Below are 25948 nucleotides of genomic sequence, written 5' to 3'. Positions count from 1 at the left end.
ATAATAATAATAATAATTAACCAAGACACCTTGGTTAGTGTCTTCTAAGAAAATAATAGTGTTTTGAAAGTTTGTGCAAATATACTTACATTTAATTTTGTATGAGGAATTTCGTTTCTCTCAGTATTACCAGATACTATTATTTCTAATCAAAGCATATAGTCTTATTTAAACCTCCAAAGTTATTGTCCTTCACAGTAGTTCCCTTTAATATGTTACTTAATCTTTTAAAATACTCATCTCAAAGGTCATAGAATAGGTGATTTCCTTTCCTTAGCCTTTCATTCTGTCTGGAGAACTTTTCAGAATTTGATTACTCGTGGTTTAAGATACAGAAAAGACTCATACCTTGTCCTTATCTCTTACTTTTTCTGCCTGCCCTCAAACAATTGTGTGTGTGTTCAATAATCTACCTTATAAATAACTACAGAAGACCTTGTTCTCCTGAAGGCACCACTCAAGCATCCAGACCTGCCAGCACAAAGCTGCCACTGCCAGTGGACATGTTTATTAAGTAAAACAATGAGGTTTGCATTAGCGCATTCCTTTTATTGTACTTTTTAAATGTAGCCAGGTTTAATTTAAATATGTTAATATTACTGACTTTTCACTTACACATATCTTCAGGCTGAACTTGATCTTAAAATGCTTTTAATCAAGTAAAGTCAAGTTTGTACCCCATGTTGCAGTGTGTTTGAAAAGTTTATTCAAATGATCAAGTGCTCAGCGCAAAGGAGGGTGCTCCTCCCAGTGAAAAGCAGAAGCCAGATTGCCTAAAATGATAGACGGGGAATCTTGGCACCAGAATTGGGTGGAGAAAGAAAGAACATATGTGAAAGACTGGAACATGTTCAAGAAAAGATTTTAAAAGGAAAGGGGCGTAGAATTCTTGGAATGATTTACAGGAAAGCTTACCGGAGGACAATCAACAGATCCAAACCTTTCCTTTTGCTCCATTTAAACTTGTAAAAAAAATGAGAATTTCATCTAAACCAATGCTGGGTCATTTTAACAATTCATGGTGACCACAGAGTGGTTCAGAAGCCTTGGCACCATAGTTCAGCACACTTATTTGCCAGGTTGGGCTAAATGTATTTGGAGTATTTGAGAAGATGTTCCTAAAATGTGCTATTATGGGCATTTCTGCATTTAGGATGAGCTAAGTTTTAGAATAAAGAAAACATTCATGCATGTGTATAATGCCATATTTGACTCCTGCATACCTCAGCTCCATACGACATTTCCCATGACTTAAGCAAAAATCTAGATAAAAAGGTCAGGAGTAGAGTACAGTAAATCAATGGCCATGTCTTCATAGCCAAATTGAAGCTGAGAAACATAACATAATTCAGGTCTGATTTACCAGGAAGAATTGCTCTGTCCTTTTCTTTCCCTCCCTCCCTTCCAGTTCATTTGCCTATCTGTAATTTCTGTTGTGGGAATATGGCTCTTAAAAGCCATGTTAAATCTTTAGGAAGAACTAGTTTAAGGGCCACCATTAATACTTTGCCAGCAAAGGCTAAACCTAGTATTTCCATGGCTGGCAGTATAATATAGGTTATAAGAAGAGAGAATCTTGTTAATTAGGCTGTATACTCCTCAAAGATTTATGAATCTAATTAGCACCTCAAATTGGACTCTATAGTCAGAGCATTTGGCTACTAGTTTCATAGTACGAGATTGTTAGGCAAATGCTGTAAGTTTCTTTTCTTATTGGGGATCCTATATCTAATTGGCCTGAAAAACATCCTGGGGTCCTAAAGGATTTTAGCAGGCAGCGACTGGATAAGGGACCACTTTCCAGCAGAAGGAATGCCACAGTGGAGTAAAGGACAGCAGTAGAAAAGCTAGGGCAGGCCCTGAGAATTGTAAAGAAGGTCCCTGTTCCACTTAATCTGTAGTGCAAGGGAAAAATATAGTTGGATTTAAGAGAGTAAAGGTGGATAGGAGCAGGTTGCATTTTATTTTAGTCCATCAGTTCTGGGGAGACACTGGGTAGAAGTTTAAGGTGATTTGCTTTTGGATTATTCTGGCTTTGCTGTATACTCTTAACATGCTTGGATATAAATCTGGAAAGAAGTAGACAAATTATGAAAAAGTATGTGGTTCAGGCTAGAGATGATTTGAGGATGCTTATGGGAGGCATTAGAGATGAATAAAGTCTATAGAATTTAACAAGTTTTAAAGGAATAGGATTGAATCAAGATTTCTAGCCATCGGCACTAAGAATATCCTTAGTAGAAAAAGGGAAATCAGAAGCAGTTGGAAGAGTGAGGTAGGGGTGGGAGAGATAAAGATGATGAATACCATTTTAGTGAACATTCACTCTGTCTTGTCTGTAATCACTTAGTTTTCATAAGATGTTTTATATTTGAGAATTATATTTAGGGGTCTGAGGCTAGACTAAAACAAAGCTATATTGCTTACATGTCTCATACAAAGTCTTTTACATTTGGATGGAAATTTGGGAATTTGATATTGAGGGAAGTTGAAATTATTAGGTAGAAGAAATTTTGGTTTTGAGCAGAGATTTTTAAAGTTTTGTATTTTATGGACATCCTTTATTCAATAATCCCTATAAATTGCACTTAAGACCATCATAGAACACAGATAATATGAAAATCGAATTTGATTTTAATGTGAAAACGAGACCTGTGGTTTCTGTCCCTGATGATTATTGAAATGTTAAGTAACTCTTACTGTGCCTGGATGAATTTCAAGCATCATTTTGATATGATTTCTAAAAAGGCCCTGAAAGGGTCGATTTTTTTCACTTCTTCCAGACTACTTCCATTTCTGTTTTAGTGTTTTGATTTTCCTCTTTCTTTTTTGTTTGACAGTTTCATTGTGAAAAGCAAAACAAAAAATTATGAGTACATAATGCTTTTGTCATATATATACATTGTCATGGACTAGTTATGAGTGCTTGGTTCATGATCCATGAGATAACCTTGGCTAGAAGACTATTTCACTGACCACTGTGAGCTGATTCAGGGTGGAGCCAGGCTTGAACTTTCTAATAAGATTCACTGAAATACTTTAGGATCTAAATATGCTTACCTAGAAACTTGTGTTGGCAAATTTTAAAATAGCATTTACTGTAAGTATTGCTTTTGATTTCCAGTATTGGAAACCATTGATGCCTCAGAGAACCAATATGTATTTTTATTACATGTCCATGTAATAAAAACTCAGCTGAGTATCTTAAAATGTTTTTTTTTTTCTGTAATAAAAGATTAAGATAAGGTAGAAGTCAGAATTAAAAGTATCAATATTCATTTAGTAAACATTTATTAATCTTCGGACATGTGCTAAGCATAGAACTATACACTGGAGATAGGAAGCTGAATAAGTCATAGACAGTCCCTGCTGTCAAGAAAGTGCAAACATATGGAAAAAAAAAAAAGCAATAAAGTCTTTATTCAAGGGGGACATATAAAAGAAAATGATTATATTTGAGGATCTGAGAAGCATTGTCTGCCTCTTCACCTCCAACCCTCTGTTCAGGACACTCCAATTGGGTTGTCTCCATGACACTCCTGAAGTTGCACCTGACTAGGTTTCTTGTTACCAAGTCCAGTGGTCATCTTTCTGTTCCTCTCTTATATGACCTCAGCAGTATTCCATTCTGTTGATCATGTCTTCCTGTAAAAACAGCTTTCCTGATTTTCCTCCTGCCTCCCTGCCAATTTTTTCTCAGTCTCTCCTGCTCATTAGTCTCTGCTTGACTGGCCTCTGAATGCTAGAGATCCCAGCTCTCTTCTCTTTTTCTGTTCACTCTCCCTAAGTGAGCTTATCTAGTCCTATCAACTTAAAGGCCATCTATATGTTACTGACTTCCAAATATTTATCTCCAGCTCTGACCTTCCTCCAACTCCAGGCATTTATTTCCAACACCTCATCTCCTCATCAAAGTTTAATAGGTATCTCAAACTTAACAGATCCAAACGCAATTCTTGATTTCACTCCTTAAGACTAAATCTTCCTGAGTGTTTCCCATTTTAGTAAGTGGCAGTACTCTTCACCAATTGCCTAGTAATTGACTAGTAATTCTTGATTTTTCACAAGTCTTATCAATCTTCAAACATCTGAAATCTAACCCCATCAGTCACCACTGCTCCAGTCTCAGCCACCATCTTCTCTTGAGGACCACTGTGATGGACTTCCAGCTAGCCTTCAACCTTCCACTCTCCCGCCATAATTGATTCTTCACCCAGCAGCTAGAGTGATCTTTTTCAAATATCAAGTGTGATGATGTCATTTTCTGGTTTCAAGTTTTCTAATGGCTCCTTTTGTAAAAGTGTTTTGGGTGCTTTACTGCATTGATTTCTAGTATTTTAAAAATAACCTCCATCTTTCAGTCCTAGTTTATTTTACTGCTTCTCCTTACACTTCTGCTCTAGAGATTGATCCCAAGTAATAAATCTTCATTTACGTTTATAGTCAGATTTGACATGTAAAGCTTATTATACAATTAAAAAGCTCACATTAAGTTCTCTCTTGGAAAAAAATGAATGGGATATTGTGCTTAAAGCATTGTTGGTTAGAAGGCTGGTTCACAGTAACTATTTAGCTGTTTAGTTTAGATTTTTGCCTTCCATGTTCCTTTAAGAGCTATTCGAAATGATAAGATTTAAGACAATAATAACAATAATGTTTTCAAAATTTTGGCCTGAATCAAATAGCTGCAGTTTGCCATAAACTATCTTTCAAAACAAGGATTGTGTTAACTAGATTGGGTTTTTGACTTCTCACTGGATTGTGTTAAATAGGTTAGGTTTTTGACCTCTTCTCACTGTTTTACTCTTTTCTATGCTATAATGGCTAGAAAGGAATTATTCTTTGTTCCATATGCTCTTTCATCTGGTTCTTCCAAATCTTCAGAGAAGGAATTTTTCCTAAGGGCAAGGTTGCATTGACTCACAAAGCAAAATACTAAATTTTGTGGAGCTTAATGACTCTCATTTTTTGTCATCTAAAAGATTGGGTACAAAGAAGGAGATACCGTTAAAAGGCAGCTTTAGATTATCTCTAAATTTCACATTCATACTGTCATTCCAAACATATACCAAATATAAGAGCTTGAGTATATTCGATTTCTTCAGGATCAACAGTCTGATTTCCTGTGCTATTTCCTGCTTTAGCTCCAATTTTCTTTCTTCCTCTTCTCTCTCTGCCTAGGTTATTTTTGTGTTATAGTGATTAAAATACAATTATTAGATAATCTTGGTTTCTCTATCAGGAGATGTTTTAAAGAACAGAATAATAAAATGACTTTTTAATTTAAAGTGCCATAACCACAAGTTATTAAAATGGTATAGTACCTCTTTTAGGAAGAAAGACCAATTATATACAGCTTTATCCTTGAGAAAATCATAAAAACTTCTTAATATTTACTTGCACAAGTGAAAACAAATTCAAGTGCCAGATATTTTCCTTAAACTATAATACAAAACCAAAAAAAAGTGATCCCCCCAAAATTTCTCAGTTTTTGTCAGTTCTTAATTCTCTAGCTTTCGGATATTTCACACTTTATATAAATATTGGGAGGGGGGCAGGAGAGGCTAGTTATATAACATGGTGGGTAGGAACACAGTTCTTAAAGCAAGACAGACCAGGATTTGAGTCCCAGGTCACTTTTTAGCTATGAAACATTAGGTAATTCATAGGATTACCTCAGAAGTGGAAATAATAGTATCTGCCCCACAACGGTGTTCTGAGCATCCCCACAGGTGGTAGTAAAAATGATTATAGTGCCTGTTGCATTTTAAGCACTCAATAAATAGTGACTAGGTAGCTATAATTGTTTCTTAAAACAATCCTACCTATAGCAGTCACCTGACCCATCACCATTTATACAAACTTTTTTGGTTTGGGTGAAGTTCCAAAATTATATTCGACTTTGGAATTGTTTGACACTATATCATAATTTATAACAGATAAATATCAGGTATTTAATAAAGCTTGTTGGTTGATTTTGAATAATTCAAGAATTCTTGAATTAGTACTTCAAGAATAATTCAAGAGTTAACTTTGAGTTAAGTCAGAGTTTCATGACGGCTTCAGAAGAGAAGCAGAAAGTGTGTTTTAAGTACATCTCTAACCTTAGAGAATAAAGTTAGAAAAATCTCTGTAATTTACTTCTTAAAGAAAGCATTCTTTTCTAGTTCCAGAATGCTGTTTATATTTGTTTATGCACAAAAACGGTGTGGTTGATAGAGTAAAAGTAACCATAGATATAATTTGTTTACATAAGTAAACAACATGTAAATAATCGAGGTGGTTATAACAACTTTTATAGGATAAATAACTTTCTTTTATTCAAATCCAAAGAAACCTGAGCCTTGCTCCTTGTCTCCCACCCTAAAAGAATCATGTCAGAAATTTACTCAGTAAAATTAAGATTATGTAGTAAATTATATATTACTTTTATACTCCTGATCTATTGCAAAGAATAGTTCCTGGAAATAATGTACATAGATTTCTTTGGTCATGGAGCAAATTTTGTTGCAGTAGAATTAGCTCGTAATGGCAGATGTCAAGAGTATAAGCAGACCTTTGATCATTTTAGTATCGTCTACACTTTTATTCTATGTTTAAGAATGCCCTACATTTCCTAAGAGATATAGAGAGTTAATTCAAGGAGCTCTAAAAACAGTGAAAGGACTAAGATTTTCACAGAGCCTTTTGACTGCAAAACATAACCTTTATCAGGTTATTGAAGCATTTGTAAAAATGAGTTTCCCTAGTCAGTCCAGTCTGCATTGTTTCTTGGCTGGATGAACCCTAGAGTTACTTGATTTTTTAAAAAGCTGCTTGGTGCAAATATTTAATTAAAGCAGAAAATCAAAAGTTGAAACCCTATTGAAACTCATTTGAATGAGAATGTACTTAGTAAATTAAACATTATTTTAAAACATGCCCTATCGTATTTGCCAGCTATAATTCCATTATCTTTTAAAATTGTATTGCATTTAAAAAGTATACAATGCATTTAGGTCATGTTTATGCAGTTAAACTTACACTTAAAAACATTTAGATGAAAAACTAACATGTTCGAGACATTTGCTTATAATGCATAATAAATGGTATAGAGTTTTAGCTGTCTCCTGTTACATTTTTTAAGACATTCAATAACTATAGCCTAGTAATATCTTATCTAAAATTGGGATTAAAATCAATAAAGCATTTAAGGTTTTAGTATTGTTCTTTTCTAGGTTGTCAGATATCTTAAAAGAATTTTTCAGTAAGTGATCTTAGTTGTTTAGATAAGCACCCACAACTATTCCATAGATGAGGGTTTTATTATTTTTAAATGAAAAATGCTAACATAAGTATTTATATGTTTCTTTGTTATATATATGGTCCTTAAAGTAAAATAAAGAAATAACTTATTTTTAAATCAGAAACTGAACTATGGAAATTGTAATGATTTTCCTTGGAAATAAAATGCCAGAAGAACTGAATGAGCATTTAAGTGCTTTTAAATGTTCAGCACTGCTACAGAGACAAGAGAAGGAAAGAGTTCTATATTTGAGATTCAGAAGGCTGGATTTGAGGTCTAACTCTGCTAACCACTAGCTTGATGATCCTGAACAACACACTTTACCTGCTGGAGATTTATCTCCCTTTGAAATGGGGGGATGAGGATGTCTTCCTACCAACCAGGACTGGTTTTAGGAGGCTTACTTGAGACAGTGGATGTAAAAAATGCTCTGTGCATTATGAAGCTGTGTAAACAAAAAATTATCATTTATTTTGAGAAATTGAGCAATACAGATAGAACTGTAAGCATTTAGGAGGTTAGGATTTAAATTTAAGTGATGAGGCAAAAAAAAAATGGATAAAGTCAAAATTACTCTTAAAAGTTTCTAAATTGATGTAAAACATAGTTGTACTGTTTTGTCTATGCAACCCTGAATAGTAATCTGTAAAGTATAGAATGTGTATAGTATATACTGCATATATAAAGAGAACATGGCTAAATAATTTTATAATACTTTTTTTTTTTTAGCTGAGCATAACATGGATAAATACTTATAAGTTAAATATGCATCAGACTTCTCTGTATCATAGTGACTAGGAGTAAGACAACCTTTGAAAAAATACACCCATAATGTAATAGAACCGTAGACCCAAGCATCTGGAAAAACAGCTAACAGGAGTTAACTCAAAGTGAGTATAGTTCATAATTAGCTAAATGGTGGCAGCCATTTCTTGTTTGGCCTGAAAACGGTTTAACTTTTTAAAATTTGAGTTCTTTCTAGGTTGAGCATTCATTCTCTTGGTGCTCACCCTTGCCTATTGCTTTATACTCTGGTGTCTTTCACATTTACATGCCTTGGATCCTTAAAAACATTGAATCTTTGGTTCCTGATTTATCCAAAGGAAGGCCTAGCCAAGGAAATTAATCTTAAACCTGAATGTCAAATAAGCAATTAGCATGGATTGGCAAGATGTGTTTGGGAAGGTATGCCAAGTTGAAGGAACAGAAAGGAGGTAGAAATAGAGAGGAGAATGTTTCTAAAACAAAGATTGACATGGTTGAGCCACAGTTAGGAGGAAGTGGAAGATGAAATTGGTTGGTCCTGTAGATGGAGGGTCTGTTTTCTATGTGAAGGAGTTTGCTTTATTTTGATGGAACTCACTGTAGGCTGTGTAATATGAGTGTTGTCTGATAGAGCTTTTGCTAGCTATTTGAATGATGAGCCGAGCCATATTTGGAAGGAGCTGAAGGAAAGGATTGGCCTTTAGGTGCTTACTGATAGGGGCCTGAAATAGGCCAAGAGCTTTCAAAGTAGAGAGTAAGAGCTTAATTTGAAAGAGACTGGGGCTGACTGGCCAGAGATGGTGATTGGGAGCCTTGGAGCCACCTTTGCTTCGTTTTTCTTTGATGCCTGATATTCAGGCTTTCAGCACATTTTATTATTCTTCCTTGAATGTTTGCTTGTTCCACCAATTCCCGTTTGCTCCAAATGAAGTCACACTAATATTTAGGCCTTTATCACCAGAGTATTTCTAAATAAAGCATCCCCTAGAGCTGATCTCTAATCCTTTTCCCTAGCCTCAATCCATGCCTCTCCATCTTTCTTACACTTGACTGAAAGAGCTGCTTTCTCAGAAATACTTCTTTGAGCAATTCACTTTTTTATTACAAAAATTAGAAGAGACTCCAGTGTATCAAGGTCAAAGGCAAGAGTTAAAGGCCCTCCCTGAGGGCTTCCCCTGGGCTTGTACTAGCATGTCCCCATTACTGCAGAAAGAGGTTTAGCTATGGAAGATAGGTTTGGGTGGGGTTTTCTATCTCTCAGAAATTCAAGATAAAGTTAATCTATGTTTTGTTTTTTCCTAAAAGACCATGAATTAAATCACTACTAAAGATTATTTTAAAATTTCAAATATTAACCTTTTTTCTTCACTTTTTAAAAATCTCACTCCTCCCACACCAAGTAATGAATTTGTTACTTTGATTCTGCTGATAAGTCTAAAGTTAAATGATCATTTTAGGATGGTAGAACAATGATAATAGTATCTATTATGTTTTCTCGAGGAAGATTTATCCATTTATATAAATAATAATAGAATGGTTAATGCTACCACATGACTTTATATTCAGATGATCTATCTTTTAGAGAAGTTCTTCTTTCCTTATTTCTCTTTAGCTTATTGTAATCCTGATTAATAAACTTAAATCTGCAGAGAAGTTCTGAGAAGTAACTGGAATTAGTAGGTACTGTGCAGTGGCTGAAGGGAGGGGCACATGGTTGCTTGACTCTGTATTTTTACTGGAGATAGAGAAGAGACCAAAAACAACTGTTTCTATTTTTGTGCATTGAATTTGGATATAAGGGTGTGAAGAATAGTTTACAGGCTGATGTGTTATTATTAAATGCTATCCATGAATTTCTGTTAGCAATTTGGAAAGGTGTTTCCATAGAAAAACATACTAATGACTTTGGATATAGGAAGTCATACCTGAGACTATGGTAGATATTTATAATTACAGCTTTTCTTTTAAATACACAACCCTATGATAAAACATTAAAGCTATGAAAGCTCATTATAAAACATTGTTCTAGAAATTATATTCTCCTGGTGAGAATCTTATGAGAAAAATGGTAACCCATTTGACCCTCAACTAAAAACTAATCTTTGGTAAGATGTGAAAAAAGGAAACCACAGTTTATTCTCAAATACTTTAATTTTATATGTCTTTTTTTTTTTTTTTTTTTTTAACGCCTACAGCACCTGGTATTCCTAGGTGGCCTCCCATTCATGTACTAACCAGGCCCGACCCTGCTTAGCTTCCAAGATCACATGGGATCGGGCTTAAATTTTAAAATATTTCTGTAATTTTACATTTCTAGCATCCTTTTAGAGTTTTGCGGAGTTCCAATTATCTCTTCCTTCTAGCCATCCTTTTCAAAAACATATGAAGAAACTAAACAAGAGTATGTTTTTTCAATGTAAAATTGAGTTAGCATACTAATAATTTTTTGCCAAATTATGTCGGTCATTTTCAAAAACCAGATTAGCTACGCTGCCAAAAAATAGCTTTGGTTGTGTGATTACAAGAAATGTCAACAGTGTGATACTGTTTATCAAGGCATCTTAATAAAATGACATGTAAACCTAAGTATATAATGAAAAGATATTTTCACAGATATAGCACTGACCAAATGCACAGATTTCAAGTTTAAACATTTAATTCTGTGTCACAGTAACCAAGTTTGACTTGTTTGTTTCTTATGTTTCTTTTAATAGAATTTAATTCCTTTTCGACCTTCAATTCAGTTCCAAGGGCTCCAAGGGGTGAGTACTCTTATTGATTTAGCAAGAAATCTATTTTTCTTACACACTATTATGTTTAACTTAAAATTTGTTTTCACTTGTACCTCCTAATATAACGTCACTTATTTTGTGACTTTTGTGACTAAATGTAAATTCCTGACAACTTTAAGACCCTTGAATTACTTTCTTTTCTTGATTTATTTTAAAAAATAATTAGATATGTTTATTATTGAAAGTAGGTTTTCCCAAATCATGGGTAATTGCATCTTTAACCTTTTTATTGAAATATAACATACATCAAAGTATTATGAGAGTGTGTTTTATTTCCCACAATTAAGTAATAAGGAATTATTCATTTGGGGGAAGTTATGTGATTGTTGTTTCTATTAAATATTTGCTGTCAGGGAGGAGAGGGGCAAGACCTAGGAGAGTAGAGTAAGGTTTGGAGGGGCTTTCCCTCACTAGAAGCTGTCACTTTGTTTGGGGGCTGCTTCTTCCCTTAATTCTCTCTGTCTTTCCCCCAGCTGGGACGTGGAGGCCTGGACAATGCAAGTGAAGGACATTTTTCTTAGGGGGCACTAGGTTAGACTGAATAAGGAGGAACTAACAAGTGCAAGTTTTCAACTCTTGATTCAGATACATACAGCTTTTAGCAGTCTTAAGAAGAATATGGTTTCCTCTGGCATATCAAGCTGACCTCAAGCCCTAGGCACCATTGCAAAGCAGGCAGTTTATTTTTCAGACCTTGGATATTCTTTTCTGAATTATCCTACCTGGTTCCCCCAAGCTTTCCTGTCTCATGTGTCCAAGCTTCTCCAGTTTATCTTTGCAAGCTCCATTCTCTCTTCCTACTCCATCCTTGGTTGATAAAAGTGACTTAAATATAAATGATAGGTTTAAATTTTAATGGGTGATTGAATTTTAACAGATTGAATTTTAACCCATTTATTTGGGTTAAGTTATTTTTTTTAATGGTTATTTGATTTGGTAGAAAAAAAGGTGGAGGGGTGGGTGAGGAGGAGGCTGCTGACTGAGAGCTATGGGATACTTGCCTTACCTTGCTTACACTGAGTTTTGTCTCCTTGACCTCCTCCCCCCCCTCCCCCTTACCACACTCTTCTTTTTATTATTCTAACTGGGAACAAAATATATGGACTCAGCATTGTTTCAGAGCCTGCAGCTGCATTCCATCCACCCCTCCCCCCTTTTCTTTGCCAAGCTCTCACCAGCCCTTTGGGACTTAGTAAAAACAAAGAGTCATTACAGGGGAGAGAGTAGGTTGGCACAGCCCACAGGGAATATGCAGAGCCACAAATGTGAGGGTCTTCTGTACAGTGCTCCTCTGTTTTTCTCAAGAGCCATGATAATTTAACATTGCCTGTACTGATTGCTTCAGAAACTCTGAAGAAGTATGCTTACAGAGCTTCCGATGTGGAAAATGTTTAGGATTTTAAAATAGAAGTTTTAAATTTAAATTTCCCACAAAAGATACTTTTTTTTGGATGAAGATACTTTTAATGAGAAATTTAGTCATCTTTTAACAGTGTTCCATAAACTTCGCAAGTTTTCCAAGAAAGGATTTGGCAAATCTAACAAATTTACATCAGATGTGATTGAAAATAAACAATAATTATCGTGCTAATGTCATACGTAGGCATATTTGAAGCGTAACTGAAGTGTTGTTAAAATATTTTAAAAGTGAATATTTAGTGTAAAAATTATATCCTGTTTTTCCGATGCTAACTACTGTATGGTTTTGCTGTTCCTTGGTACTAATTATAGGATTTTATTCCTCTCAGTAATGTCTTTAGAAGGTCAGAATATGGGTCTTGGCAGATTAGATTTTAAGCATATTTACTTTTGTGCTTACATGTTCTCTTAGGTTAAAATTTTCTTCTAAATAAATGCATTAAACAAAGTACAGCAGCATACTGTTAAAGAGTAAAAATTCTAAGAATCATTACATACCTGGATTTTTAGCATCACAGTTGGGTAGCAGCATTTTAGCATAAAAAATGTAAATTGTGTCTTTCACAAATCATCTCACCCCTTTCTCTTAGTGGAAGAGGGTGCTCAGAAAATTAAATGGTTACTGAAGGCATTTTATGGATTCAGAAAGAAGAGGAAATATCAATAGAAATAGTCAATTGTGATTTCTAAAGTCACGAATATCAGAAGCTGCATAAATCAGCGAAAAATGCCTTGTTGATTTTGAAGACTATGGGTCAAGCAATTATCCTCAGAGTTTTAATCCAAACTAGGCTACTCATAACTAAAAGTTTCCTAGGATTATACATTTCTATAGGCTATTCTAATTGAACAGAAAAGGTAGCTAGTTTGATTCATATGTGCTGCAATATTGAGGTATTCAAGTTACAACATTCAGAGGACTGTATTGGTATAATGCACCCGGTTTCCAAAAGCTACATCTTTATTGTCAGGTAAGCTTTATACAAATCAAAATAGTTCTGTCTCTTATTATTTTAACTGGACACTGAATATGTGGCAGGTGAAAATTTTACCAAAAAAGTGTGTTCCAGTGACATTTTAAAAACTAAACCCTGTATTTTTATGTGTGTTGAAAGTTTCCTGGCCAAAGACACACAGCTGATGGAGGCAGAGCTGTGACTATGCTCTAGGTCTCCACAAAACCAGGGGGAAAGTTCTCATTACTTCAGAGTTTTAAAAGGAGAGGTGCTCAAAGCAAGTTAGCTCAGTATATTCAGGTAGTGGCAGTTGTTACTTATGCAGTTATCTACTGACATAATTATTTTTCACAATAAACTTAAACAGATACCTTGCTAATAGGTTTATTCTGCCTATCTCTTATTGCACATTGTTTCAGCCCTTACTAGTGCCAAATACTTTGCTAAGTGCTTAGTGTGCAAAGATACAGGAATGGGTAAGAAGACATGGGCTCCACCCCAGAGCACTCAGAGTCTGACAAACACATTCAGACTAATAGAAAAGAATTAATAATGTAGGACTTATCCAGAACCCTCCACTGGGAACTTCTATAGAAACAGGGGACTGGCGAGAATAAGGCTTATGTGTGTGTATTTCTGATTGGTATGAATCAGCGTTTTAAACAAAGATTTCAGTAGATAAAAAATATTATATCCTGGTAATAGGTATGTAAAATTCCAGAAGGCCTATTGAAATTTATGTACACACATACACAAAAAAGGTAGTTGTGTGATATGTTTATAATTCACATAAAATCTGTAATGGCAAGATTTTCTGTAGCAAATAAAGGCTACATCTGCTGGTGTGTAGTGGCCTTGCAGAGGAGTTGCCTGCAGCCTCACGGACACCCCCCTGGCAGTGAGAAATAGTGTTAACTTTGTGACAGTAAATGAGATTCCAGACCCCCCAGTATTAACTCAGTATTTGTTATGAGAATGTTGTTCCAAAATTCTTTGTAACTTAATTTCTTCAGACTCAGCGATCTCAGAGGCTTTAGAAAATAGAAGTTAGTTTTGCATATATAATTTAGAAATTATTTTTAAGAAAAGGACTGAAAATAGAAAATATTTTCTAAAAGTATCATGTAGTGTCTCCTGTAAAATACTGAATCACACACACTTTTCCAAGAATAAACAGAGAAAAGCCAGCCAAACAAGTTTTAAATGTATGTCTTCTCACATGGTACTGTGACCTGAAGATTTAATCAGCATTTAACTGCACTTTAAAGGCTTGAATAGTGCTGTAAAACTCTTAAAGCAGAGTCATTAAACTCTAAAGAACAGAGGTTGGATTTTTCTTCTCTTTTTTAACTTCCAAACTTAGCAAAGCATTCAGAAAAATTTTTAAATTATTTACTTTCTTATAGGAGCTGGGGAAAAGTTTGGGTCTGAAAAACTGAATTATACAGCATTTGAAATTAGTAGGCAATTTCAGCCCACCTGCAAATGCTTCCTGCAGACTACTCTTCTCTAACCTACTTGGTTCCTGGGAAGCAAAGATAACTATCAGCTTGAAACAGCAGCAGAGATAAAAATAAATCCCCAACACTGCCATTCCTTCTTAGATGATATGCCTGCTCTCTGCCTGCTTTCCCTGCTGTTTTTGGTTTGGCTAGCGCACTGGTTTTGCCAACAGTTGTGTTTAGTCAGTCTGCTCAAAGGTTGCTGACTAACAGCTACCTTTATACTCTCAGCTTTGAATGTAATTAATACTAGAAGGATGTTAAAATTATATCTTTTTGTAATGGTAGTTCTGTTTTAATGTTTTTAATATACAGTGGTTGACATGTGCAGATAACATTTTAATATTTGCACTGAATTATATAATTCTTTAACTACATGTTAATTTACTAAGGTATTAATACAATAGTAAATTATCTAATTTGAAAGAAATATTTAACTTTAATACATATCAAAGATTATGATTTTATGTATAATACATAATATATAACATATATGTAAAATCTAGTATATATGTAGAATCTCATATTTGGCCCAGAGAATGGGCTGACATTCTGGAAACTCATGTTTATCACAAATAATAATTGAATCATAGTTCAAAGCTATTGTAAATTGACCAACTTCTCTATGTTGTCACACACGTTTGCCCTCCTTTTCTTTCTGGATAAGACCTAGCTGCAGGGTTTCTATATAAGGAGAGCAATGAGCTAAATTCACACTGTGTCTTAACACTGTGGCCAGGTACCACTCACTACAGGCACCAGTGACATAAAGGGGAGCCAGCCCACTCCCTGCCCTGGAAGAGTGCAGAATGGTAGAGAATGGGAGGGTGACTCTCTGTCTTCGTGGTGCCTGAGGAAACTCAGAGTACTCGCTGAGGACAGCCAGTATGGCCTACACAAGGACAAGCCTCTCAAAACATGAATCAGGAGCAGGAGTTGAAGGCAAAACCGTCCCGCTCTGTCCTTCACCAAACTGGTTATTTTGGAAAGCAGTGATTGAAACTTTGATTGAAATCTGAAGCTGCCACAAATACCATAAATTGCATTCTTTGTGAGTTAAGCTTACTGTTTTCATTCAGTAAGTATTTATGTATACTTACCATGTACCAGGCACCACTATAGACAATGTATAGATAGAGGTAAATAGGAGCTTGAAATACCAGCTCTTGTTCCCAACTGACATCTATTTGTTAGTAAAATCTACCACTGATGGCTTTGCTTTTTTGTTTCCCACCCAAAACTGAAACTTGTGAAATTGAGTCATCTATGTTACAGACATTGTCACTTTAATAGCACTCACTTATTTAAACTTGGAAAATAGTCTTTTATCATTCTGTAACACCTGTGGTTCTTATACATAAACCACCCCTAAATTTGAACTGTGAGCATTATTTAAATATCTTTTGACCTCTTACTATATGTAAGGCCCTGTTCTTAGGATAGAAGATGAGCTATAACAGCTTTCTTAAAAAGAAAAGTCAAAATTTAAAGCAGAAAAAACAACTTAGCAGACTATGTCCAAGCCCCATATCTTATTTTAAAAAATATCTAACACGCGAAAAAATGCTATATGTCCTTGATTCCAAGGTGTATTTTCTTTTTAACATCGAACGTCTTTGAAATTGGAATGCATCTCATTATCAGTGGCATCTTAGTATTGTGTCATAGTTTGTCAGCATTTCATATTATTCAGTGGTACATAAAATCAGGAACAGTCTTACAATTAATTGCTGGCATCTTAGATTCAGTAAACTACAGCAATGCAGTGGAAATCTTTAGAGAATTCCTACGTCCTGAAGTAAGATTTTATCTAAATACAATCTTTTCAAAGTTTTATTCCTGACCTCACTGTAGACCAGCTTGCTTGTTAGCTCAGTATGTTAGATAATCTGGAGAATTTACAGGGAAGATATATTTTTATAACCATTCTTGAATTGTGATTTAAACTGGGAGGAACAAGAGTATGAAATTAAAATGTTCTCACGTTTGTTTTCAGGCTAAAAACCTTAACTTATAAAAGGAATTTGTTTTGAAAATAAGTTTAACAAGAAGAGTTTTACTGACTTAAAGACTTGATTAGCCCACTCAGAGTCTTGCTTTAAGGCTAATGAAGTTCCCCTTATCAGGCTAAGAATTTTCAAAACTCTAATTGGTCTTATAATTTGTACTATATTTAGCATAAATGCACAATTATCTATTATTTCATATATAGATTTCAATTATTTTTCAATAATTACAGCCAAGATTTGTTAAATATTACATGCTAAGAACCCTATATTAAGCACTTTTCATATATTATTCTCATTTAATCCTCATAGGAATGATCTAAAGCAGGGGTCCCCAACCTCCAGGCTGTGGACTGGTTCCGGTCCTGTGGCCTGTTAGGAACCAGGCTGCACAGTATTAAGTGAGCAGCAGTGAGCAAGCAAAGCTTCATTTGTATTTGCAGCCACTCCTAATGTCACTGCCTCAGCTCCACCTCAGATCATCAGGCATTAGATTCTCATTGGAGCACTGGTCCCTGGTGCCAAAAAGGTTGGAGACTGCTGCTCTAAAGCAGATACTTGCATTTTACTGATGTGTAGACCATGACTCTGAAGTTAAATTACTTGTTGCAGTTCACACAATTAGTAAGTGAAGAAGCATACACTCAAATCTAAACATCTGCTTCCAGAGGCTGCCTGTTCTCTTTACAACAATGATCTACCTGCATATAATAAATGTTCAATGAGCATTTTATTTATTCTCACATTCACATAAACATTTTTGAGCACCTCTCCAACTACTAGCAAGGGGAAAAAAGCTGGTCAGGAAGCTCTCAGAAGAGCTAATGTTTGAGCTGAGGTGTGAAGGATTACCACCAGGGTTTGGCAGAAAAGAAGAAAATGCTTTTAAGGCCTATAGTTCAGGTGTGGCAAATGTTCTCACCTTCTTAAGGAATTCGAATTTCACCTTGGAGATCAGTGTTTCTTATCTATAAAATCTTCCTGGAGGGTCTATGATGAGGTCTGGAAATCTGGGTTCACTATAATAAAGAATATGATAAGAATATCATATATATAGGTATATGTATATTCTTTTCTCAGGAGAAGGTTCATAAATTTCATCATTTTCTAAAAGAGACCTGTGCAGTAGATGCTTTCAAACACACTAGAAACAATTCAGTAAGAAAAAACATTTTACACTGTGACTCTTTACACATATAGGTGTACACATCCATATAGCTAAGAGTTTCACAGCACAAAATTTAGCCCTCATCCATATACTCTAATATTTTCTATTTTATTTCATTTTAAAAGGATCTTTGTTACAATCTACTAAATAAATGTCATGACCTTATAATGAGTCAGAATCTACGATCTAAAAAAACACTGCAGACGATTATCATCTATTTAAAAATTTTTAGCCAAGGAGTCATATGGTCAGATTTACATTTTAACATGCTTATTCAGTAGCTGCCTTGACTTAGTTATTCTTTATATATGAGAAGGGAAGAGCTAAGTATGGCTCCATATTTATTATGAGCATTTAGTTGGATGTTGAGGCCATTATTCAAGATCAGAAATAGAGGAAAGAACAGATCGAGGCAAGAGATACCGGGTGTGTTTGTTTTGGGACATGCTGTACATGAGGTGCTCAGATAATACATTGCACTTCGCTCTATCAAGTTGGAGCTATCCAGGAGGCATTGGCATTTTGGGAATTTGGAACAAAAAGATTTTCAAGAAGGAACTCCAAAGGACATTTTATAGGATTTAATTATACTTGAAAGTTCAATAGTGAGAAGCAAAATGGGTGTATTTACAGATGGAATTCGGGTATAGAGCTGTATATGTTTAAAGATTGTGTTTTTTTTAATTGTCAAGAATACTGGTTTACTTGTGAATACTTTTGAGTGTTGGTACTTTTATTACTGACAGGGAATTTGAAGCTCCCTTTGACAAATTTTGTTCACACTAATTGAGAACAATGGCAGGCTAATAGATAAACTCGTATATTGATTCAGTGGAAAAGTACACAACAATGAAAGGCAGTGATTTAGAGCTCTGTACAACATGACAGTGAAAACTCAGTGGGTAGAAGACACCATTTTTTAAAAGTTTAATAACAGGCAGAATCAAACAATATGTTGTATAGGTATATAAACATGATAAAATTCTTAAAAACAGAAGTTGTTTTTAAGAATTTTATCAATTTTCTCAATGTTGTTTTTAAGAATTTGCAAAAGTTAGAATAGTTGTTACCTCTGGTAGAAAAAGGAAGGAAGAGGGATAAGAAAGGAGCAGATAGATATATTATTGCAAATGTTCTATTACGTTGGGCGACGAGTTCACAGCTGTTCATTATGTCATCAAGTTTAATAACTATCAAGCTGTATTTATTTTGTAGAAACAAATATTACACAAATTAAAGTTTGTTGTCATTGTGATTAACTTTAAATATAATCTGTCATCTTTGTGGGATAAATGAGAAAAACCAGAACATATTTCAGTAGATACCAAAAGGGCATTTGCTAAAAATGCCTTTCAATATTAAATCTGGATTAAAACTTTAGGTTAAGTAGGTAATAGAAAGTATTTTTCCTTAACATAATGAAAAGTATCTTTGCCAAACCATACTTAGTACTAGAACAATAGAAATATCCTTATTAATGTTAGCAATAGAATACACATACCCACTTATCTCTATAATTTGACATTGTTCCAAGAATGCTCAGTAATGTTATATAAAGGAAAGGGAATAAAAGCTATGAATAATAAGTGGAGAAAAATTTGCCGGTATCTACAGATAATCCAAGCATACCAGGTTAAAAACTAAACTTATAAGATTTTCTTCATTAAGGTGGTAGGTTCAGAAATAACTTTTGAAAATCACTGGCTTAATAGTGGGAGGGTAGAGTGAAGAGAAAATTTATTTTAAAGTGGAAGAAATAGCAAAATGTTTATAAACTGATGGGAATGATATATATATAAATATAGATATAGGTATAGATATAGACATAAAGATTCCATATGAAAGATCATATGGTATTTATCTTTACTTGTCTGACTTTATTTCACTTAGCATAATAATGTCTTTGAGGTCCACACCAGCAATTGTCCACACCACAATTCCTTTATCTGTTCATCCATCAATGGACACTTACTTAGGTTGTTTCCATATCTTGGCTATTGTTATAAATGCCGCAGTGAACACAAGGGTACAGATTTCTGAAGCAGTGTTTTGATTTCCTTTGAATAATACCCAGAAGTGGAAATGATGAATCATATGGTAGTTATATTTTGAATTTTTTGAGGAATCTCCATTCTGTTATCAATAGTGGCTGCACCAATTTACATTTTCACCAACAGTGCATAAGGATATCCTTTTCTCTACATCCTTACCAAAATTTGTTATTTCTTGTCTTTTTGTCAATAGCCATTCTAACAAATGTGAGATGATATCTCATTGTGTTTTTGATTTTAATATCCCTGGTGATTAATGATGTAGAACATTTTTTCATGTACCAGTTGGCCATCTGTATGCCTTCAGAAAAATGTCTATTCAGATCCTATGGCTATTTTTAAATTAGGTTTTTATGCTATAGAGGTATATGAGTTTATGTATTTTGGATATTAGCCCCTTATCAGATACAAATGAAAATGTAAATACAACATACCAAAATTTATGGGATACAGAAGAAGTTCTAAGAGAGAAATTAGTAGCGATAAATGCCTACCTCAAGAAACAAAAAATATCTTAAATAAACAACCTAACTTTACACCTGAAGGAACGAAGATCAAACTAAGCCTAAATAAAATTAATAGGAGGAAGAAAATAACAAAGCTTAGAGCAGAAATAAATGAAATAGAGACTAAAAAGACAATAGAAAAGATCAATGAAACCAAGAGCTGGTTCTTTGAAATGAAAAAATTGATAAACCTTTATTTAGCTAGACTCACTAAGAAAAAAAGAGAGAAGACTCAAATAAAATCAGAAATGAAAGACATGTTCCAGCTGATATCAACAGAAATACAAAGGACCATAAGAGACTACTGTGAACAATTGTATGCTAACAAATTGGATGAACTAGAAGAAATGGATAAATTCTTAGAAATATACAACTTATCAAGATTGAATCAGTAATCAAAAACTTCCCAACAAATAAAAGTTCACAGCCAAATGACTTCACTAGTGAAGTCTACCATTCAAAGAATATCAGTCCTTCTTAAAACCTTCCAAGAAGTACAAGAGGCTTGAATTCTTCCAAACTCATTTTATTACTCTGATACTACAACCAGACAAGGATGCCACAAGAAAAAATTATAAGCTAATGTCTGTGATGAACAGAGATGCAAAAATCTTCAACAAAATATCAGCAAACCAAATTCAACATTAAAAGATCATACATCATGATAAAGTGAGATTTATTCCAGAAATACAAGATTGTTTCTAACATCCACAAATTAGTGTGATATACATTAACAAAATGAAGAGTAAAAATCGTATCTCAAAAGATGCAGAAAAAGGATTTGACAAAATTCAGCATCCATTTATGATAAAAACTCTCAACAAGATATAGAGAGAGTGTTCCTCAACATAATAAAGGCCATATATATGACAAGCCCACAGCTAACATATTTAACAGTGAAAAGCTACAAGCCTGTCCTCTAAGATCAGGCACAAGACAAGGATGCCTACTCTTGCCACTCTTATTTGACATAGTTTTGGAAGTCAGCCTGAGCTGACTTATGTATATGTTAATTTATACATATAATTTATACAAATTAACATATGTATATGTTAATTTATACATATATATGTCTGTATATATATGTATAAATTAACATATACATATGTTAATTTATGTTTCCTAATTGTTCTAATCACATAAAAGAAATGTTTTGAGATGCCAAGTTTAAATATGTGAAGAATCTAGGAGAAAGGCTAAATAGCCAAGGTTTTAAAAACAGTTTGAAAAGGAAAATGGAGAAGACAGATACTGAGAAATTATCTACAGCAAGACACTAGCTAAATATCTTGCTAGTCAGCTACTGATAGAGTTGCTTTGTCATGTATCAGTGCAGAAAGAGAGGTTTCTCCCCATCTGTGATCTTTCTCCCAAGTGGAAGGAAGGTACAGGCAGAGTTACTGGTGTTATCATTGGCATAGGAGTCCACTTTTCTTTTTGAGTTAACAGTTGACATTTTGGAGCAGCGGTATGAAGTGTCCTGGAGATGGGTTGGGTCTCGAATGGGTAGATTATGGGAATGGAAAGTAGTAGTCAGTTAAATTTTATTTAAAAGATAAGGTTCTTAGGGAACTTCAGGTAATAAAACTCAGAATGTAATAGAGAACTGATTAAGGAGAACTAAATCGGGCCCACAGTATCAGTGGGTTGGTACTTAAACAGCCATAGGAAAAGGGCAGATTTTTATGATACTTGTAAAGCTTAGAGTATTTAATAATCACTCAGTTATATTGGGACTATCTTATTTTAGAGTGAGAATATAAGACATAGCCATATTAATAAATGTATTAATAGTATACTAATCAACTCTAAGAAATTCTTTCTCAGGACTAATTTGAATGACTTTTAGTTTTCTCTTAATCAGTCTTCATGGATTACGAAGGAGGGAAGGTACTTGAGTGTTCTATTTCTACAGATGTTTAAGAGTTTTGTACTTGGCTAGACAGAAAAACTTTGTACTAGAGATGTTTGCTGTTCGTTTTGTTTTTTAAAGAAGATAGTGTTCTGTTCCTTCCTCAGAGAACTTGGAAAACAAGATATTTATGAATCAAGATTAATTTTGGATAGTCTTATAGTATTTCACAATTTCTGATTCTGTAAAAAAATACATTTTTTCCCCAAGAATATTTAAGGTGATTAAGTCATGAAGGGCAGTGTCATGGTGATAACTTAAATTCTGATTGTTTTTTAAAAAGTATATTATATTTTTATTCTAATAGAAAAACAAATTGATGTACATTTGAGAATTATAAAAAGTACTTACAAGGATAAAGATGAATAATAAATGTCCCTAACAGTGAAAAACAGTGTTGGATTTTTTCTAGGTTTTTTTTCATAGTCATATACGTTTTTTAAATTGCAGTCACAATGTATTTACTGCTTTTTAAATAGCCTTTTTCCATTTAACATATAAGAATTTTTCTGTCATTAAATGGAAAAAATTACTTTTAAATAGCTACCTAACATTTCATTTTATAGATACACTAGCATTTAGCCAACTATTACTTAGTTTCTCAATAACAGTAATGATATGAAGCACATCTTGTATGTAAATCTTTATTTCCATTTCTAATTATTTCTTCAGGTTAGATTACTAGATGTGGAATTACTAAGGTGAAAGGTATGAATGCTTTTAATGTTATTGATAACTTTATTGTTATCAATGAAAGTTACTGTCACCCAGTTGCTCCTCCCTCTGCCATCCTAACCCTTACCCTTACCCTCAGAACACTACTGCTGCTATTTCCACAGCCATTTTAAAGTGCCTTTCATTAGCTGTTTCCCGTGGCCAATATTGAATATGTTTGTTTGTTTTTTTTAATTTCAAAATTGATAATTTGATAATGTTTAAAAACTGACTGATTTGCTTGGTAATATCTGACCATGAGTAAAATACTGTCTGAAGTATCATCAAATGTCTTGCAGTCTCTATCTACTATTGCTAGGAGTGGTTTTGAGTTTTTCATTTTTAATTTATTTTTCCCATTATGGTAGGGAGAAATTTTTATTTTAGTAGTTCATGAACTTTCTTTAAAATATTTACTCTATTTCTCTAAGTTTTTAAAAATAATTATTGTTTCTCTTTTTACTTTTTTTGCTATTTTCCCATTTCTCTTTACCATTGTTTATGGTCCTGATAATTTAGTGCTTTTGAGTTTCCACTTTTACCTTTAAATGTCTGTCTTCCTTGTAAGAACATTATAAATTTCCTTTGAAGCCTATTGATACAGATATCTTTTTTACGTGGCAATGAAGTGTTATTGGCAAGGGGATAAAATATTTTGCTGCTTCATATAGTTTCATTCTTCTAGAGCAACCCTGGTGTGTGTGGTTTTGCCTTATAACAGAATTAAATAACTATCTAAAAGATAATCAAGCAAACACATTTTGTAATATGAATTATCCAAATACAGTAATTGCCTTAGCTGTCTAAATGTAAAACATTGCCCTTTCTTTGACAACATATCTTTCTTTATTTGAAGACATAAGTTTAATGGCTTTGCCAACAACTCAAGCATACTATCCTTCATTTATTCCTTGCAATCATAAATGAATTGATCTAAGAGACTTGCCAGGCCCTCTTATTTACATCAGATAAGCCAAGTCTCTTAGAAATCAGAACTGCAGTTTCTAATTTAGTTATTGGTACACCGTGCATATTAATAACTTTATATATGTAAAATAAAAAATAGTTTACTTCTTTCATATAGTCTTAAAGGAAATTAGCAAGTGAAAACCAAATAGAAATAAATTTTATGAAATAGATCTTACCTCAGGAATGTATTTTCATGGTAGACATTTGGAAAGAGATATAAAAATTAAAAAAAAAATACTGTAAGCTTTGAGAGGAAAAAAACTAACTTTAAAATATTGTTTGCATTTATGAAGATTGAATGCTTTAAAGTCACAAAGTTGTGGTTCCCTTGAGAACGCTTAATTCTATTTTCTTTGTTTCTTTGTTGTGCTGTAACTAGTATCTGGGGCTCTCTGGGGCTCTGAAGGCGCCATATTTTTTTTTATGGATAAGGCACTTGGGAAGCAATGTTTGCTACCCTTCTAGAGTAGCAGCAGGCATCTGTAATTTTTCAACCTTCCATGGACACCTGTTGTGACAACAGTTCATTTTTGCATCTGGACTTTGGGCTTGGAACAATTAGAAATATTGCTAGTCTTTTGGTTGTTTTCCCAGATAGCTTCTTTGGCTTCTATTTAAGCTAAAATTTAAGTTTTGACCTTGAAGGTTTCTAGCCCTGTACCTTTGTAAATACCAAGAATTCAGAATAAGTATTTTCAACTTTTGATTATCCACAAGGCACTTATTGCCAGTCCTTCACCATTTGAAAATTACTTTAAAAATCAAATACATAATTATGTTAAGGAAGGCATGTGTGTGCTTGAATCAAACAGGCCAAAATCAGAGTGAGAACTCCCCAATATTGTTTTTGCCAAGTACCTTACATGGTTTATCTTTTTAAACTTCCACAACAACCATATGAGATAATATCATTATCTACATTATACTGATGAGGAAACTAAGGATTAAAGAGGTTAAGTTACTTGACCAAGGTAACACAGACAATAGATTTTGGAGCCAAAGTTGAAAACCGAGCAGTTTGCTCCAGACCCCATGATCTAGCACACTAGATGTGGTCTATTTGTGCTGTGTGTAAAATAGTTCTCACTTTTTTTTTGCCCCAAACTATTGAGGGAGACCCAACTTTGAACTGGAAATACAGAGGATCCAATAATAAAGAAAACATTTTAAAAAGAGAGGACATGGTTCCATAATGTAGCCGTTAGCACGTCTGCTTTACACGCAGAAGGTCCTAGGTTCACGCCCCAGTGGAGCCATGGTCCATGGTCTACGGCCATGCCACCCTGAACAAAGCCCAATGTCTGATCTCGGAAGCTAAGCAGGCTTGGGCCTGGTTAGTAATTGGATGAGAGACCACCTAGGAAGACCAGGTGCTGTAGGCATAAATAATAATAAAAATATAAAGAAATGAAAAATAAAAAGGAAAGAGAACAAGGCAGCAGGACACTATTTTCTATCTTTGGGATCCTTCAAGTATTTGGCATTAATTAGCATTTTTTAAAAGTCACATAAGAGTTTCAGATTTTGTATACAATCTTTCGTATTTGTCATTTAAGTTGTGACAAATGTCAGCATAGAGCCTTGGTTTTGTGTCTTTGGGCCCCAGAGCCTGGGGATTATTCTGTGATGCTGCCACAGTAGCTGCCTCAGCAGTCCCAGTCAGTCGTCATCCCTTTCTTCAGCCAGAGAAGCAAGGACTCTATTTGTAATACGTGGTGGGTCTCTTCATAAGATTTATTTTGAAAATACCACTCTCTTGCTTAAAAAAAAAGTTTGAATATTATTGATGTTGAAAAACAGAGAATTAGAGTTGAGTATACTTCCAAATCAATATGGAAATAGTCTTCAGACTTAAATATCATATGTGTTATTGAATTTACCAGTTTTTATGGTAACATTGATT

The 25948-nt window shown here is 34.1% G+C and overlaps 1 protein-coding gene across 1 annotated transcript in view; it reads left to right on the top strand.

Moving 5' to 3' along the window:
- Positions 1–25948, top strand: part of ELL2 (elongation factor for RNA polymerase II 2) — a 67648-nt gene that overhangs the window by 5176 nt on the left and 36524 nt on the right. Inside the window, exon 2 of the mRNA XM_011378326.2 lies at positions 10765–10812. Coding sequence (XP_011376628.1) covers positions 10765–10812 — 48 coding nt within the window. The remainder of the gene's footprint in view (positions 1–10764; positions 10813–25948) is intronic.

Source organism: Pteropus vampyrus, unplaced genomic scaffold (genome assembly GCF_000151845.1).
Source record: "Pteropus vampyrus isolate Shadow unplaced genomic scaffold, Pvam_2.0 Scaffold11, whole genome shotgun sequence".
In the NCBI taxonomy this organism is placed as follows: Eukaryota; Metazoa; Chordata; class Mammalia; order Chiroptera; family Pteropodidae; genus Pteropus; species Pteropus vampyrus.
Note: the sequence above shows the minus strand (reverse complement) of the source record. Positions and strands in the feature narration are given on the sequence as shown.